Source organism: Carlito syrichta, unplaced genomic scaffold (genome assembly GCF_000164805.1).
Source record: "Carlito syrichta isolate Samal-C Ts95f unplaced genomic scaffold, Tarsius_syrichta-2.0.1 Scaffold121532, whole genome shotgun sequence".
Classification (NCBI taxonomy): Eukaryota; Metazoa; Chordata; class Mammalia; order Primates; family Tarsiidae; genus Carlito; species Carlito syrichta.
Window position 1 is genome coordinate 119,609 of NW_007065628.1, and position 18,943 is coordinate 138,551.

At 39.7% G+C, this 18,943-nt stretch overlaps 2 protein-coding genes across 6 annotated transcripts in view; one reads left to right on the forward strand and one right to left on the reverse strand.

Annotated features, from left to right (window-relative positions):
• The window catches only part of IQCB1 (IQ motif containing B1), a 62,871-nt gene extending 50,274 nt beyond the window's left edge, over positions 1–12,597 (reverse strand). Inside the window, exons 1-5 of the mRNA XM_008048220.2 lie at positions 12,520–12,597; positions 11,960–12,042; positions 5,944–6,052; positions 5,551–5,713; positions 2,479–2,608 (exon numbers count right to left, since the gene is read on the reverse strand). Coding sequence (XP_008046411.1) covers positions 2,479–2,608; positions 5,551–5,713; positions 5,944–6,040 — 390 coding nt within the window. The 5' untranslated portion in view covers positions 6,041–6,052; positions 11,960–12,042; positions 12,520–12,597. The remainder of the gene's footprint in view (positions 1–2,478; positions 2,609–5,550; positions 5,714–5,943; positions 6,053–11,959; positions 12,043–12,519) is intronic.
• Positions 12,598–12,724: 127 nt separating this feature from the next.
• Positions 12,725–18,943, forward strand: part of EAF2 (ELL associated factor 2) — a 47,931-nt gene continuing 41,712 nt past the window's right edge. For 4 of the 5 annotated variants that reach the window (XM_008048222.1, XM_008048221.1, XM_021707623.1 and 1 more), the window contains exon 1: positions 12,731–12,940. In XM_008048222.1, coding sequence (XP_008046413.1) covers positions 12,832–12,940 — 109 coding nt within the window. In that variant the 5' untranslated portion in view covers positions 12,731–12,831. Of the gene's footprint in view, positions 12,941–18,943 lie in introns of all 5 variants that reach the window. The other variant, XM_021707625.1, reaches the window with a different exon arrangement.

Below are 18,943 nucleotides of genomic sequence, written 5' to 3' on the forward strand. Positions count from 1 at the left end.
CAGTCTCTTTGTAGATAGAGGTTGTGTGTCTTTAGTTTTTGTATCTCTTTCACTGAATAATATCAAGAATATGGTGACGCAATAGGGAGTCACATGTATTTATTGAATAAATGGATGAATGAATGAATGAGTGAAAGTCCTGAAAAACTGTATGTTTAATTATGCATTTAATTTATTGTTTATAAGGAACCTTGCGTATTTTCTAAATGAAACACTCATTGCAAATATAATTTCTTAGTTATGTGTTCATGCTGGTTTTCTTTTTGTTTTTTTTTTGAGTTGGAGTCTCACTCTGTCGCCAGACTGGAGTGAAGTGGCCGCTCCCGGCCACCACAGCCTCGGCCTGCTGGGCTCCGGCAATCCTTATGCCTCGACCTTCCCAGTAGCCGGAATTACAGGCATGCGCTACCACACCCGGCTGATTTTTTCTGATTTATTGTAGAGATGAGGTCTTGGGGCCCAGGCGGGTCTCGAACCCGCGGGCTCAGGCAATCCGCTCATCTCAGCCTCCCAAAGGCACGGGATTACAGGCTGAGCCACGGAGCCCGGCTGACACAAGATTTTATCACACTACTCAGAGCAATGCACAATTTAAAACTCATAAATTATTTATTTCTGGAATTTTCCATTTAATATGTTGAACCATTGTTAGTCATGGGTAACCCAAACTACAAAAAGCCAAACCATGGATAAGGGGGGAAATACTGTATCTGCAAACATTAATTATAAGAAAACTGGAGTGGGAATATTAGTAATGGTAATCAAAGTAGATTTCAAGATAAGGTGTATTACTAAAGATGAAGAAGACCATTTCATAATAGCAGAATTCATTCATCCAGAAGATATGACATTCTGAAATGACACACATCTAATCATGAGCTTTAAAATATATGAAGCAAAATCTAATAGAACTAAAGAGAGAATTAGACAAATCAAGAATCACAGTTGGAGACTTGCATAACCTTTTTCACTAAAAACTAGAATATATAGACAAAAAAAAGTCAGTAAGAATTTAGAAAACTTCAGCAACACAACGTAACCAAATTGACCTAACTGACATTTAAGAAATTACAAACAAGCCGGGCTTGGTGGCTCAGCCTATAATCCCGCGCCTTTGGGAGGCTGAGGTGAGTAGATGGCCTGAGCCCGCAGGTTCGAGACCCGCCTGGGCAGCGAGACCTCATCTCTACAATAAATCAAAAAATCAGCCGGGCGTGGTAGCGCATGCCTGTAATTCCGGCTACTCGGAAGGCTGAGGTGGAAGGAACACCGGAGCCCAGCAAGTCGAGGCTGTGGTGGCTGGGAGTGGCCATTGCGCTCCAGTCTGGGCGACAGAGTGAGACTCCAACTCAAAAATAAAAAATAAAAAAAAGAAATTACAAACAACAACTGGAGGGTTCACGTTAACATACAAATAGACCCCGCTTCTGCCTGGCACCTGTTAAATGAAATCTGTGCATATCAAAACCTTTATATGGTTTGATAAGCATGAGTTTTAGTTAAGATTGAACTGTGCAAAGCAAATGGAACATTTACCAAGATAAAACATGTGGCGGGCCATAAAACAAGTGAAAAAAATTCCAAAGGATTGAAATGACATTGGGAATGTTATCTGACCCCAATAGAATTAAATAAGAAATTGACAATAAAATACCTAGAAAATTTTCACATACTTGGAAATTAAGCAACAAATTTCTAAACCCACTGGCCAAAGAAAAAGAGTATATGTAACATCTAGCACAATGCACTCAAGAAATATTTTAATTGAAAAGAACTCTGTTTGGTTTGAAATATTTTCATTTGCCAGACGCAGTGGCTCACATCTGTAATCCCAGTACTTTGGGAGACGGAGGCAAGAGGATTATCTGAGCTCAGGGGTTTAAGACCAGCCTCAGCAACATGGTAAGACCTCATCTCTACAATAAATCAAAAAATTAGCTGGGCATGGTGGCACGTGCCTGTAGTTCCAGTGACTTGGGAGGCTAAGGCAGAAGGATCACCTGAGTCCAGTAGGTTAAGAATGTGGTAGCAGCGTGACATACTGCACTCCAGCCTGGGCAAAAGAGTGAGACTCCAACTCAAAAAAAAATTTCTTTTGATTAGAGAAGATATAAAAGATCAAACAGAAATTTCACCTTTATTTCCCTTCATTATTGGAACTACTTAGAAAAGTTGTAGGCCTACAGAATATACTTTCCCCTACTGTTAGTTTAAGTAGAAATTATGATTTAGAAAGATGCTATGGAAATAAGTGTCTATAAGTGCTGCCCAAAGTTGGGTGGTAAGGCAGATCCTTCAGTTAGCATTTTAAAATCTTCAAATATTTAGATGACTTTTTTTTGGCTGTAATTTTTTAAATGTTTAAATATGTCATTCTAACTGTATTTTCACCAAAATACTATACAGTTGAAAAATAACATAGAGCATCTCAAGAATTAAACTGATTGGGCTAAAAAATACAAAACACTAAATGTGTACCTTAGCTGTATTGATGAAACGCATTTGCAATCGTCTCGCCAAAAGTAGAAAGTTTTCTACAGCTGATGGAAGCAATTCCTTGTAAAATTCCTCTGCATCCTCCCCTAGCTCCAAGCCCACACAGCAATTGCTGAAACAGGAGCACAGATTTGTGTCAGTAATAAGTTTCAGTTGAGTGCTCAAGGTTCTATAGACTGTGCTTTACTGAGAGTTTTTAGTATCCTTCTTTTGTTACCAAGTCAATAAAGAAACTTCATTGGAAAATTAGTCTAACAGCTTTCTAGAAAAGTAAACAATTGTGGGCCTTGCTTATACTTAGATTTATATATCCTAAAAACCTATATCTCAACCCTTCATGAAATAAAAGACATTTGACTCACAATAAAAAGAAACAAGCTTTCAGTGAAGTGGCTAAAATCACTCTAAAAGTCACAGGATAATTTGATAGTTCAATTCATGTATAGCATTTGTGTCAATTGATGCATTTTAGTCATCTGGTAGCTGCAAAATAGCTAGGTTAGCCTAGTCTGAAAGCAAGTAAGAAAATAAAATACTAATTTCATACCAACTCTACTTTCCAATAGAAAGTAGAATCTGTTTTTACGGTTTTCCCTTCTAATATAAGGAATCTTATATTTTTGCAAAATATCTGCCTGCAGATTCCTTATATTAAAAGGGAAAACAGTAAAAACCAACAACATTAAAGAAGAAAGAGCCAGCCAGGCATGGTGGCTCATGCCTGTAATCCCAGCACTTTGGGAGGCGTAGGCAAGAGGATTGCCTGAGCCCAGGGGTTCGAGACCAGCCTGGGCAACTTGGTAAGACCATGTCTCTACAATAAATAAATAAATAAATAAATAAATAAATAGCTGGATGTGGTGGCGTGCATTTATAGTTCCAGCTACTTGGAAGGCTGAGGCAGAAGGATTGCCTGAGCCCAGCAGGTGGAGGCTGCAGAGGTCTTCAGTGTGCCACTGCCTTCCAGCCTGGGGAACAGAGTGAGACTCTGACTCAAAAAAAAAAAAAGAAGTAGAAAGAGCCACTTAGAGAACTGGATTCGCCTGAAACTGCACATAAAAGTCACTCCCTGGATATGAGTTGAAGTCTCAATAATACAAAGTATTAATATTTGTGTAGACTAATAACAAAAACAGCCCCAAACCCAAAAATGGTTTCTATGCATGTAATGAGTAAACACTGCTGTTTGAGTCTTTTCACAAAATATGCAGACACGGACATGTAAAAACAACTACAGATTGAGCATGTTAAAAACCTAAGTGGCTAATTTTTATAAATATCAAACTGTATTTTGCTTGTTTGGACTTTGATTCATAAAGTTAATGGGCTAATGCTGATATGTGTCAGATTTTCTTTTCTCTTTGGTTTCTAAAGCTAATTATTAAGAGTATCTATTTTGATTGAGAGCATGAATAAGTGAAATTATGTTTATTTGTGCATTCATAAATAGGGGAATTTCTTAAGTCTTGAAGTCCACACCTGAGAGCCTAGCTTAATCAATATTGTCATCAGCTACAATATCTAATCAAAATGAAAACATAAGGCTTTATTTACTTATAGAAATCATTCTTCTTGAAAACTAAAGCATAAAAAAGATTATTATATATATTTCTTAACTGTTCTTTGTATATATTTTAAATTTGGCCTTTACCTAGTAACAAAGTTGTAGCAAGCAGCTTACAAAGCTAGGATCCACAACATGGTGTAACATGACAAAACCCAGACCTTGGGAATAGTTCATTAAAATCAAATGGTTTGCTTAAAAAAAAAAAAAAAAAAAAAAAAAAAAGAGAGAAAGCTAAGATAGGTAAACACCCACTTTCAGTTACTTAATCAAGAAGTGGCTTAGGTACTAAGAACACTTGGTTCATCTTATTGCCTCCTTTTAAAAATAATTTTCATCTCTTTTCTATTAATTTCTAGCATAGCAATAGATTAGCAATTACTGCTTCTAAATTACATTGATAGAATTTAAGTCTTAATGAAATATACAGTTGAGATAGCCAAATCGATAGGGCAAAGCACGGTGGCTCACACCTATAATCCCAGCACTCTGGAAGGTCAAGGTGAGAGGACTGCCTGAGCCCATGGGTTCAAGACCAGGCTGGGAAACTTGGCGAGACTGCATCTCTACAATAAATAAAAAAATTAGCCGGGTGTGGTGGTGCATGCTTGTAATTCCAGCTACTTGGAAGGCTGAGGTGGAAGGATCGCCTGAGCCCAGTGTCGAGGCTGCGGTGGCCATGAGCGTGCTACTGCATTCCAGCCTAGGAGACAGAGTGAGACTCCCACAAAAAAAAAAAAAAAAAGAAATAAAAGAAAAGCCAAGGCAAGAGGATGGCCTAAGCCCAGGTGTTTGAGACCAGCCTGGGCAACATGGCGAGACCTCATCTCTACATTAAGTTAAAAAATTAGCCAGGCATAGTGACGCGTGCTTGTAGACCCAGTCAATTGGAAGACTGAGGTGGAAGGATTGCCTGAGGCCAGCAGGTTAAGGCTGCTGTAGCTGTGATCATGCCACTACACTCCAGCTTCAGCAACAGAGTGAGACTCTGACTCAAAAAAAAAAAAATAAAAGAGAGAGATCTAAATTGATACAAAGTAAAATGAATAGTGTCTGTATCTGTTCTCCTATAGTACTTTGCTTATGTACTTTCATTTTAGCACCTATTTCATTTTGTCTTATGTCTTACTTTATGTGACTGCCATCCAATCTCTACTGTAAGTTTCTCATGTATAGAGCCTGTGTCTTAATTTCTTCAAATATTCCTTAGCCAATAAAGTACATTAGGCACTTGGGACTCAGAAGTAAGAGAAAAAATTGATCACCATCTTCCTGAAGCTTACGGAGCAAAATTTTAGACAAACAATCTCACACAGAATTATGAATAATAACATAATAACATATGGTATGGAAGGAAAAGCAGAGCCAAAACCTATCACCGGAGTTTGTCAATGCCTGTTAGGCAGATGAATAAAAAAGAAGCAAATGTTGAAAATCAGAATCAACTACTATATTCCTCAAAAACAAGCTAACTTACTGCTTCATTTTACCTTAATAATTGTGCAATCTGGCAAACTGTAGTCCAACCACCCTGGATTTGAGAACCATCTTGACCGAGGACCAAGAGGCAATAATGAATGAGCTCATGACCATATATATCTCGTTTGATTTTCATCAACTCTGGGCTTCCTAAAGGTATGTTGTCTATTATTTCTAAAGCAAAAGGAAATAAGATATACTTATTTTTGCTCAATACATCCAAGAGCTATTTGTATTTTTATACGTTGAATTTTCACTAAAAATATGTTAAAAGGAAAAACTGCTGCTCTGTCATTATGTTTAAATTTCTCTGAACAAGTTGGAAACAAATGCTAAAATTGTAAAAATCATGGAAATGCTTTTTACTTAAACAGTGTTGTCCAGTCACAAAAAAATTATCTTACCTTTTAACTTTAACAGTATAACAGGGACATTATGCTCAGGACTTTTTGCAACTTCACCAGCTAGTGATAAGATCCTTGGGTCTGTACTTGGCTTCATTTCTCACATCACCTATATTTTAACAGAATCAGAGAATAAAGGTTAAAAATCCCTAAAATATTCACTATCTAACTAATGTTTGTTGAAATATAATCTTGATATAAACGAGACATTAGCTTTTCTTGCCTTGTTTGAGAAGCAAAGCACAGATTTTCATTTCTTCCTTATAGTAAACTGATTTTTCTAACCAGTGTAACTCTGAAAGAGCTCTATATTCTCATACCTCACCTATAACAGCCACAGTACTCTTTATTGCACACTCACTAAAAATCAGGAACTGTGCTAACAGCTTCACATTCTCTCTCTCTCTAATCTGCAAAACAATTCTAGGATAGAAATTAACTTCCTTTTACCATACAAGAAAACTGCAAAAAAGAGCCAACGTGGCAGGCCTAACACTAAGTTTGGCCCTTAGCTGGTGTTTAGAACTTGAATTTCAGAAGGGTTTCTGCCATTCTCTAAGAAGAATGGCTCACTGTACCTAAACTGTTTACAAAAGCAGTGTGGTTTATGCTGAATACCTGCTTTTCTTCCAGGTGTCTTGGAATTCTGGTACATGCCAACAGAGGGTAACTACATGATTATTCTCCAATAAAATTCTGGTCACTGAGTGTCTAGTGAGCTTCCCCGGTACACATCACCTCATAAGTGTTGTCACAACTGGATGCAGGAGAAATTAAGTATGTCCTATGTAATTCCACTGGGAGAGGACAGTTTGTACCTGTTTTTCATGGAATATACTTTTTTCCTTTGTTGATTTTGCTTTATATGCTTTTACTGTAATAAATTATAGCTGTGACTACTATTATATATTGAGTCCTGTGAACCTTCCTAGCGAAGGACTCTCAACACAGTAAGGCTCAGAAATGTTATGTAATTATACGATGACCAAAGATTGTTTATTATTAGTATAGTAAATCAATCAAGTATCTAAAAATAAAAAAAGGTTCACATCCAAATTTGTTGCTAAAACTTTTCTATATAAAGTTTTAAAGTACTTGTAGCTCAAATGTATCATTTAGTAAAAAGTATCTTTCCTTATTTGTAATAAAAGCTAGCATATATTATTTACTATGAGCTAAGCACTGTGCTAAATGTTTTGGGTTTGGTTTTTTTTTGAGTTGGAGCCACACTGTTGCCCAGTGCCATGCTCAGTCACCACAGCCTCGACCTGCTGGGCTCAGGGGATCCTTCTGCTTCAGCCTTCCATGTAGCTGGAACCAGAGGTGCAGGCCACTATATCCATCTGACTTTTTGATTTATTAGAGACAAGGTCTTGCCAAGTTGCCCAGGCTGGTCTCAAACCCCTGGGCTCAGGGGATCCTTCTGCTACAGCCTTCCGTGTAGCTGGAACCACAGGTGCAGGCCACTATATTCATCTGACTTTTTGATTTGTTAGAGACAAGGTCTTGCCAAATTGCCCAGGATGGTCTCAAACCCCTGGGCTCAGGCAATCCTCTCGTCTCTGCCTTCCAAAGTGCTGGGAACACAGGAGTGAGCCACTGCCCCTAGCCAGCACTGTGCTAAATGATTTTATACACATCATCTTATTCAATCCTCACAGCAGGACTATGAGGTAGAGCATATGATCATCTCCATTTTCCAGAGTTCTCTGTTTTTTTTACCATGATTCCTGGCTCATAACTCCCAGAGCCCTTGTTACAGTTCTTTGTAATAATGTTGGGATACTTTAGGCCTCAGAAGTCTGAATCTCTCCCTCACTTCTGTCCCTACATCTGCTCCCTTTTCTCCTCACTGTAGGATTCTAATCTTCCCTGCCCTTCTCTGGCCTACCTTGCCTAACTGTAGGTCGTAAGACCTCTCTTTTTTTTGAGTTGGAGTCTCACTGTGTCGCCCAGACTGGGGTGCAGTGGCCGCTCCCGGCCACTGCAGCCTCGACCTGCTGGGCTCCGGCGATTCTTCCGCCTCAGCCTTTCAAGGCACAGGATTACAGGCTGAGCCACCGAGCCCAGTTAAGACTTCCATTTCATAAGGTCTTGTCCCACATGTTGGAAGGAATGCTGCATAGCAACCAAGAAGAATCTGAGCAGAAAGGCCTTGCTGGGTTTCCCCACTCAGTCTTTTAGTATTAGATAACACCCTTTTTGACCAATCACATTTCCATACTATTGACCATGTTTCAATCATGCCTATCCAATGAAGTTTTCATAAAAGGTCCAGGAGGATGGGGTAAAAGAGCTTCTGGATAGCTGAATATATGAAAGTTTCTGGAGAGTAGTATACCCACAAAGGCATGCCCTTTCCCATACCTTTCCCTATGCATCTCTTCATCTGCATCCTTTATAATAAACCAGAAAATATGTTTCTCTCAGTTTTGTGAGCTGCTCTAGCAAATTAACTGAACCCAAGGAGGGGATCATGGGATTCCTGAGGAATAGCTGGTCTGTCAGAAGCACTGATAAAACAATCTGGGTTTGCAATTGGCATCAAAAGTTAGGGAGAGTCTTGTGGGGCTGAGCCCTCAACCAGGAAGATCTGACCTTACCTCTAGGTAGACAGTGTCAGAATTGAATTGGATAACCGACTAGTGTCCACTACAGAATTTCTTGCTTGTTGGTGGGGAGAAATCCTCACACATTTGGTCATAATAGTCTTCTGTGTTGATTGTGGTGGTGTCAGAAAAGAAAAACAGTTTTTGTTTTTCCAATCATATATCCCTTACTAAGTACAATATAACTCATTAAAAGATCGGTTCACTGAAAATATGTAAAGAAAGTTCAGTGCAACTCCTGGCACAAAGTAAGCACAAAACTTTCCAAGAGAGTACATACAATTAGCTCATTCTTTCCAATAACTGCATTATGCTATGCTTGCCTTGTAAGAGTGCATCAAAATATATTTAAGATCCTCTCCACTGGAAGTCATTCAGATTGAATGTCATTGCAATGCTGCAGTGAACATCAATGTATCATCTTTACACACTCATGCTAGTATTTCTGCAGGATGAATTTCCCTTGATGGTTGGATCACAGAGTACACATAACAATTTTTCTTTGAAGTAAATGTTTCAGTTTACACTTCCACCAACAATGTATGAGGGTGCTCATTTTACTACACCTTCATTAATACATGTTATCATTTACATTTTTGCCAATCTGCTAGATGAAAAATGGTATAATCATGTTTTAATTTGTATTGCTCTGATTATTAGGGAGGTCAGGCACATTTCATGTTCACTAGACTACTGATTTTTAATATATTTTTTATTCATACCCCTTTTATTCATATCAACCATATCTTTGTCGGCTTGTCTTATTCTTTTGTAGAAGCTTTTCATACATAGATATTAATTTTTTATGAGGGGGATCTCCCAACAAAATGAAATTATCCTTTTTTTGGAGGGTGGGTTCCTTGTAGTACACTCAGAATTTGTTCCTCTGCATCAAATGTTTAACCAAAGTTTTTATCTGTAAGTTTTGAGAAGATTGCATCACAATTTGCAGAAGAAATGTCCCGAGTTGTGACAAACTGGTTCTTCCACTGTGACAATGCACCTGCCCACACCACACTGAGTTCAGCAGTTTTTGACCAAAATTGGTATGACCCCCGTGTCACACTCCTCATTCACCTGATCTCACCTCAAGTGACTGTTTCTTTTCTTTCCCAGATGAAAAAAATTCACAAAGGGAAATGTTTTGCTGATGTGGAAAAAAATGAACAAAAAATGGCAGCTCTAAAAAGAATCAAAATTGATGAATTCAAAAACTGTTTTGGGCAGTGGAAAAAGCATCTAGATAGGTGTAACGCATCAAATGAAAAGTACTTTGAAAGTGACTGAAGTTGAAATATGTAAGAATACATAATTTTTTTTTTTTTTTAAGAAAGCAGGATTTATTGAGAAAACAGAAAAGCTCCCACAGTGGGAGGGGACTGGATGGGGTTGCCCCACAACTTTTTAATAAATAAATTTTGAGTTTTTGGGGGTCCACCTCATATCTTTTATGGTGGCTATAAAATTTTCTCCTTGGTTGCCATTTTTTTTTAAGCTTGATTAAGGTTTTTTACCATAGTTTTACAGTTTTTATATAGTCAAATATAACAATCTTTCCCTCTATGGCTTCTGCATTTTATGCCATGTTTAGAAAGGCTCTCTGTACCCCAAGAGCTAAAAAACATTTTCCTAATCCTTTTAGTGTTTTTATGGTTTTGTTTTCCTTATTTTTATATCTTCAAATGTAAGGTTTTTTTTGTGGATTGCATGATTTAGGAATCTAAATTTTTTTTTAAAAATCAGATGGGGTTATAAGTTGGTGAAGAAAGAGCAAATTTTCTCCTTTATGACACATAGTAGTCATAAATTTATGAGGTAGTTAGTTATGAACAGATATAACAGAAACAATCTAAAATATCTCATTTTCATATACACATATACATATACAGGGTATATTTCTGAACTCTAGTTTCATTAATCTGTTTCTTCTTGAGCTAGTACAACATAGTTTACTTTAATATATGTTTGGATGGCCGGCTGCGGTGGCTCATGCCTATAATCCTAGCACTTTGGGAGGCGGAGGTGAGAGGTCTACCTGAGCCCATGGGTTTGAGACCTCATCTCTACAATAAATCAAAAAATTAGCCAGTCGTGGTGACTTGTGCCTGTAGTTCCAGCTACTCAGAAGGCTGAGGCAGAAGGATCATCTGAGTCCAACAGGTTTTTTGACTCCAACTCAAGAAAAAAAAAAGATATGTTTGGAGAAACTCTACACCAGAAGGTAAGCTTCAAGAAGTAGCCTCAAGTTACCTTTGTTGGCAGCTGCCTTCTTACCTCTCTGGTTCACTACTATACCCCCAGAGGCTAGACTAGTGCCTGGCATGGTAGTTTCTTAATAAACACATGTGAAAAGAATTAATAAATGCACAGACTTCAGGCATTCTGAAACTCAGTTTCTTGACTTTCAGCTTTTCTCCTTTTTACAATATGGAAAGTTCAGCTTTCTGGCTGAAAGCCTTTCTAAAATAGGCTCAAAACATGCCTTCCTAGCTACCATAATAAAACATCACCAAAACATTATCATCATCACCAAACATGTGTAGAGCAGTATTTAACAAAGACCACAAAGATTTTATATAAGACCGATTCCCTGGTAGTATTCTGGTTGGGAAAAAAAGTATGTATGCCTATATACATAACACACATACATATAAAATAAAATACTTAAGTATATAAAATATATTAAGTGCTAAATGGATGACACATGATAAGAATACAGACCATAATGTCAGAGGACTGGTCTTCTCTGAAATGGTTTTCTTGTAACAAAACAGCAATTCCTACCTCCTCTAGATTTAGAAAAGAAGGCAGCCCCCAATAATGGTCTTATTGTATGCAGCACGGCAATAAAGCTGGGCATTAACAATATCCATTTGGAGAGCTCTTATTATGTGCCAGGAATTCTTCAAATTGCTTTAGGGTATTAACTCATTTATTCATCTCAACAGCTGTAAGAGATCGGTATTACGATGTTTTCCCCAATTTTAACAATGAGAATATCTAAATTTGGAGAGTTTAATTAGCTTGCACAAAGTCACACTGTTACGTATGAAGCTGGGGTTCAAACTGGAACCGGATTCTGGCTCCAGAACCCACGCGCTTAACTACAATAGGAAACAGTCTCGTACAGTTTAAAAGGGTAGAATTTAGACAAACAGGTCAAGGGACACATTCACCTACCCACCTGGAACAATACACTGTCAAATCTGCCTGGGGTGGAAGGTAAGTAGGGAAGTATACTTACATAATTACCCTGAAAAGTCACCTGTTATGGAAACCATTGGTAAACTTTCCCTTGAGTGCCTCTCCTCTAACGCCACAACTTCTCCCATCTTTACATTAAATTCATGAACTCTGACAGAAAAAGAAGAAAAGGGGCGATTACGCATCAATTTTAAGGCTATTACCCTTTTGGCAGACCACCGGTTCCAGCCTGGATAGTTCGGGATCAAGTCTCCCTGGCAGCGCCTGTCACTGGCTCCACGGACCACTGCGATGAAAATGAAAGGAAACCCAACGCAATCCAGTCACCGCTGATCCTAAACGTCTGCGGTTGCTGTACCCGAATTCTCTTTTTGTTTTTCCTCTCTACGTTCCCCTCCTCCTAAGACCTACGTCCTAAGACCCTCGGGAACTTCCTCTGGCATAAAAAAGTCAGAAAACGCTTGCCCGATTGCCGAGGTAATGGCGTCGCTGCCAGTCAGGTCCATGGACGAGACTGGGCCGCGAGCTCTTTGGCTCCGCATCCTAGATCCGGCTCCGGCGCCACCAGGCCTTGGGCAAAACACCAATGACACTGACCCTCCCGGGCCTGTCTCCACATACATCGCCACAGAAATGGCGAGGCGAGGACACACTCCCGTTAAGAGCTCCTACAGGCCGCTTCACTTGGTCCAGGAGCTAGTGGCGGGGCCTCCCGGCACGCTGGGGGCCTCTCCTTCTCCGGCTGCTAACTCAGGCCAGTTACCTGACTCTCGCTTCGTGTTCCTCGGCCAAAGGACCCAGCTCCCACCCCACACCACAAGCTTGTGGCCTTGCCGGGGCAGCGTGAGTCTCCGCGCGCTAAGGATCCTGGGGGCTGGACCTCGAGCTTCGGGTCAAGGGGCGGGGCACCTTTTGCCATCAGCCAATCAGAACTCGAGAGGCGGGCCCGCGTGCGTCTGGCGCGGGGCGGAGTCTGAGGCGACCGGGCTGGTTGCATCCCGCGCAGCTGCTTCAGGCTGAGGTGGCGGATGGTGGTGAGCGCCGGTGGCGGAGGCAAAGTTGGAGCCGGAGAACAATGATGAACAGTGCAGGGGGACTTTCACGCTTGGACCGTCGGGAGCGGGTTCTCAAGTTAGGCGAGAGTTTCGAGAAGCAGCCGCGCTGCGCCTTCCACACTGTGCGCTGTGAGTGAGAATCGCCCGTGGCGGGGGGTGTGTGTGAAGGGGAAGCCTCCCGGGATGGGGGTAAAAGCAACAAACCCCTCCGAGTTCTGTTCCCATAGTTCCTCTTACTGCTGGAGAATGGGGCGCGCGTTCCGCTCCCCTGCCTGGAGTCCCAGGGTGTGGGTGGAAGGAGTCGGGGTCAAGCAGGTGTGAGTAAACCCTGGGCAGATGGCGTTAAGCGAGACCAGCAGACCGGAAGGGAAACTTCCTTTTAGAGAAGGTTTGCAGGGGTGACGGTGCAGACAGACGCGCCAGGTGCATGATGCAGAGGTGGGAAGGAAAATAAAGTGACGAAAGGAAGGGGACCAAGAGCCAAAGGCAGGGGGAAAGGAATGCCTTGAAGCGGGTGGGGGCGACCTTCTCTCTTTTCATCTTCTCACCTCTGGCTGGTGAGGGTTCTTATTTAATGTGTTCTGGGGAGAAATTCCGAACCATCCCAAATATCCTGTAGCTCTTTGGACCCTATATTTTAGTCGGTTGTAAAATACAGTGTTGGAAGGTGTGTTCCTAATTTCTTTCTTTGGAAGATATTTCCCTCCCTGTGATTCTCCCCTTTGGTTTTCCTTACATCCTCTGGAACCAGTTTTAGTGCAGTATTCTCTTTTATGTTGTTGGGGTAGACACATGAGCTCTTTTGCGTTAATAGTTGGGTGATACAGATTCCAGGAAGGAAAGTACAACATGGATTATTTCATATGTAAAACCTTCATTTTTTGCAACATAGCCCTCAGAATTCTAGAGCGAGGCGGAAACTTTGATATCATTGAATCATAGCCTCTTATTTTTCTGTAGCAAAATTGTAAAGTAGGTATTTCCTTTCGCCAGCCTTGCCCTTCCTTAGTATGTCATCACTTTGCCTTTCTCAGTTATTCTGTCTTCAGGCTGTTTACAGACCTTTATGATTTTTACTATGAAATGTTCCATGGTTCAATCAAAGCACCCAGTTAAAACACACATTCTCCCAGTAGTTGTAGACAATCTAGTTACAGTAAATCAGAATAAAGGTATGAAGAACCAGTGGTTTTAACCCTCCAGATGATATATTTGCATTTTACAAAAGGGTTTTTATTAAGCAAATTTAACATCCAATTGATACAATAAGCTGGGGAAGAGGTCTTCAACAGTGTCTTTTGTTTATTTTTCTTTTTTCTATACTCTGTCAACCAAAGCTCCCTACAGTAAGACAGCTAGTGCTGTGCTGTCTCTGTAGTTTCTCTCTTCAGTCCCATTTCCTAGAAATATGATGTGATTATTACCTGGTTTTTCTATGCCAAAAATATCTTCTGTCTCCTTTCTTCTTCTTTCTCAGCTATGCAGTAGTCTTAGTATTAATTTTCAAGTTACAAGTTTTAAGATGATAAAAAATCGCTCAATTACATATATATATATATATATATATATATATATATATATATATATATATATATTTATTTATTTATTTATTTATTTTTTTTTTTTTGAGTAGGAGTCTCACTCTGTCACCCAGGCTGGAGTGCAATGGCACACTCACAGCCACTGCAGCCTCGACCTGCTGGGCTCAGGTGATCCTTCCACCTCAGCCTTCCAAGTAGCTGGAACTACAGGCACGTGCCACCACGCCCAGCTAATTTTTTGATTTATTGTAGAGATGAGGTCTTGCCAAGTTGCCTTGAACCTGTGGGCTCAGGCAATCCTCTTACCTCAGCCTCCCAAAGTGCTGGGATTATAGGTGTGAGCCACTGCGTCCGGACTAAGAATATATTTTTATATAACTTGGGTATATCCTTTTTAAGGGCGCACACCCAAAATTAAGTGAACACAAAATAACCTTAGAAAATTGTCTTGTAGGTGCTTCAGTGTCTTTTATTTATAAAGTTTCTTAAAATGCCAGAATTGTGTCTTGAAAGTAAGAGACTCAGATGATCCAATTACAGGAATGAAAATAAAAATGAACAAAACAACCACACTAATAAACCCAGATTTTGAATACACATTTGGTCCTGTGGAAGACATAAGAAAGGTTTTCAGCCATTTTGTTGTTGTTGTTGAAGCAGGTGTAGTAATGGCACAGAATCATTTTAGAATTATTTAAATACGACATGTCATTATCCTTGAGAACAAGTTCATTTCCCGTGTGGGCTTCATTCACTCTTAAGAACTCAGAGGGTAAACCGGGCACAGCGGCTCATACCTGTAATCCCAGCACTTTGAGAGGCCAAGGCAGGAGTTCAAGACTGGCTTAGGCAATATAGCGAGACCTTGTCTCTACAAAAATATAAAAATTAGCTGGGCATGGTGGTGTATACCTGGTGGTCCCAGCTTCTTGGGAGTCTGTGGTGCAAGGATTGCCTGAGCTATGGAGGTCAAGATTTAGTGAGCCATGATTATGTCACTGCACTCCAGCCTGGATGAGAGTGAGACCTGACTCAAGGGGAAAACAAAAAACAAGAAAAGAGCATAGAGTAAAGGAAACCGTACAATGGTGTGGATCTGATGTTCGTGTAGGGTAGATGGACTTAATTTATAACAAACCCTTGAGCCAATGTAATATTGGAGAATGTAATATTCTGTCTTTATTTACTATTAAGAACTCAGAAAGAGAGGGGAAAAATAAAGAACTCAGATTATAGCCTGGGCACAGTGGCTCATTATGCCTGTCTGATAATGCTGAGGCTTCAGATAAACCTGGATGTGAATGTTGTCCTTCACCACCTATCATATGTAATGTGACTTTAGGAACATTCTCTAAGCTCTCAGCCTCAGCTGTCTTATGTGTAAAATGATAATAATATTTACAATTCAGGGACTTTGTAAGGATTAAATAAGATCATAAGCAACCTAGTATAATATTTGGCACCCGGTTGAGAATAAGTAGTAGTCATCATATTTTTTAGGAGTTATATTCAAAAGTATATGAGAGATACTAATGAATGTAATTTACTTAGATTCTGAAACATATCAGAGTGAGGCAATAAAGCCTATGAAAAAGATAGTCTGGCATGTGGTAGGTAGGACATGGTATGGTCTATCAATTATAAGCTAAATGCTTAGCAACAGATGCTTCACAGGGTAGAAGAATTTGAATAGCAGGACTTACTAGAATCAATTTTGCATTGGGGCTAGTACTAGTTTTACAATTTACATTCAGATGAGAATAAATTATGAAATCCTAAATTTGTAAATTATATCATTTTTTGCTGTCATGAAATGATGAGCTAATGAACAGTGACTACAGAGAGATTGTTTGAGGCTTTAGGTGGATTCTCCCCAAAAGTAGTAGTTAAGCTGGTGTGAGCAAATATCAAAAAATACATTAATGAAAAATAGAAGTAAAGATATATTTACAGCAAAGGTTTTGTCATTAATGTGGTATATTAGAAAGAGTGTAGGTTTTGGAGTTAGTTTAATTCCTTTAAATCTAGAAAACAAATTGATGGCAGTAACTGTAGATCTTTTATGAAGATATTGACATTATGTGATGCTACAGCCAACATAATCAGAAAAGCGCTAAGTCCAGAGAGAATAAATAAATGGTAAAGTTGGTGGTGGGGTTTCCAAACCAAGGAGAACAGAAAAATATGCTACTTAGGCAGGAATCGTAGCAACTTAGAGGGAAATACATTTGATATTTGGAAACATATGGAAAGCAGGAACATGAGATTATTCAGCAAACTCTTAGTTTTAGAACTACATTTAACCTTTTGAAACTCTAAAGCTTGTTTGAAGATGAAAGACTATACTATTTGATATAATGAGTAATAAAAAGTAGAATTTATTAATCCTAACAGTAGAATAATTAGAAATGTAAATAGCTTTTGGTAGTCTCAGCTACTCGAGATGCTGAGGCAGAAGGATTGCCTGAGCCCAGGAAATCAAGACTGCAGTGAGCCATGATTGTGCCACTGCACTTCAGCCTGGGCAACAGAGTGAGACTCTGACTAAAACAAAAAAAAAAAGAAAGGAAAGAAAATAGTTTTGGTAGACTTATTGGTTATAAATTCATGACTGTCATTAAGTAAAGCTAAAGATGTTTTGAGTACATTTCTGTCTCTTGCAGCTAATCTCATGTACTATAGGCAAATATATATATATATAGGCATTAGGGACCTATGAACCTCTTGAAATTGTACAGCTGGGTGCAGTGGCTCATGCCTATAATCCCAGCACTTTGGGAGGCAGAGTTTGAGACCAGCCTGGGAAACTTGACGAGACCTCATCTCTTTAATAAATAAATAAATAATTAGCTGGACTTGATGGTGTATGCCTGTAGTTCCGGCTACTTGGAAGATTGAAGTGGAAGGATCGACTAAGCCCAGCAGGTCGAGGCTATGGTAGCTGTGAGCATGCCACAGCACTCCAGCCTGGGCAATAGAGTGAGACTCCAACTCATAAAAACAAAAAAGAAAGATTGGAAGGATTACTGGAGCCCAGCAGGTCGACGCTGGGCTGGCCATGAGCGTGCCACTGTACTCCAACCTGTAGAGGAGACTCCAACTCAAAAAAAAAAGAAAGAAAGAAAATGTAAAGTATTGTATATGTATGTTTAAGTATGTATTTTTTTGTGGAGAGGATCTGTAATTCGCCTATAGTTTTCATCAAATTCTCATAGAGACTTATAGCTGTCCTTCATTTCTTAATATTGCCTCCCTACACACAAATACAAAGTTAAGAGCCATGGATATAAGATAGAGAGGCTATATAATATCAGGGGATACAGTATGTGGCTTGAGCTCCTGATTTTATTATTTATTGACTTCACAACTTTAGCTTGTTTGCCTTTGGTAAAATACGGGTAAAATAGTCAACTCAAAGTTTTGTTGTGGAGATCAAAAGAGAGAGTATATTATAAAGGGGAAAACCCCACTAAGACAAAGGTTAAAGATTAACAGCCTGTAGGCTGAGCTTAACTTTAGAGATGCTTTGTTTGGCCCACCATTGTTATTTTATCTTTTATTGTGGAGGGGCAGACAGGTTTCACTCTGTCACCCAGGCTGAAGTGCAGTGGCATGATTGCAGCTCGGTGTAGCCTCCAATTCTTGGGCTCAAGCGATCCTCCTGCTTCAGCCTCCCAAGCAGCTGGGACTACAGGTGTGTACCGCCATACCTGTCTAATTTTTCTATTTTTTTTAGAGATGGGATCTCACTTTGTTGCCCAAGCTAGTCTTAAACTCCCGGGCTTAAGCAATCCTCCCACCTCAGCCTCCCAAAGTGCTGTGATTACAAGGCATGAGCCACTGTGACCAGACTGCTTTATCTTGAATTAGTTCCAAAGGCCTAAAAATGAGAACCTTTTATCTAAAAAACCTGGATTTCCAGCTTCTCATTAAAAATTGGGAGGTAGCCAGGTGTAATGGATTATGCTTACAATTCTAGCACTTTGGGAGGCTGAGGTGAGAGGAGTGCTTGAGCAAAGGAACTGCTAGAGCCACAGTTCTGGAGGAATTAAAGTATGAATCACTATGCTTTAAAAATTTAAAGTCTAATAGGACATGCCCACAAAGAGTTAAATAATATCAGTAATTTATGTCAGGTTTTGATGAATGGTATAGTAAATGCTACAGGAATGGAGAAGAAATTGCAATTCTGAAAAGCAGGGAAAGGGCAGCACCCAGAAACAACTTGAGGGAAGAAGGAACTTTGGAATAGAATTTAGATTCTAAGAGATCAAAAGGCCAGAGAAAACAGAAGGGCAGACTGTAGATATAATAATAGTTTAGCCTTTTGTTGATTGAAAACTAGTTTGTTCTTTGCAAGAATGGCAGGGCATGGCTTTGAAAGATATTATTCAGGAAGATATAGTGACTAGATGTGAGCAATGAAGGAGATAGAGAATATTTAGATTGATGATCAGAACCTAGAAAGATAATTAAAAAACTGGAAAGTCAGAGCCGGGCTCGGTGGCTCAGCCTGTAATCCCACGCCTTAGGAGGCTGAGGTGAGTGGATTCCCTGAGCCTGCGGGTTCGAGACCCGCCTGGGCAACTTG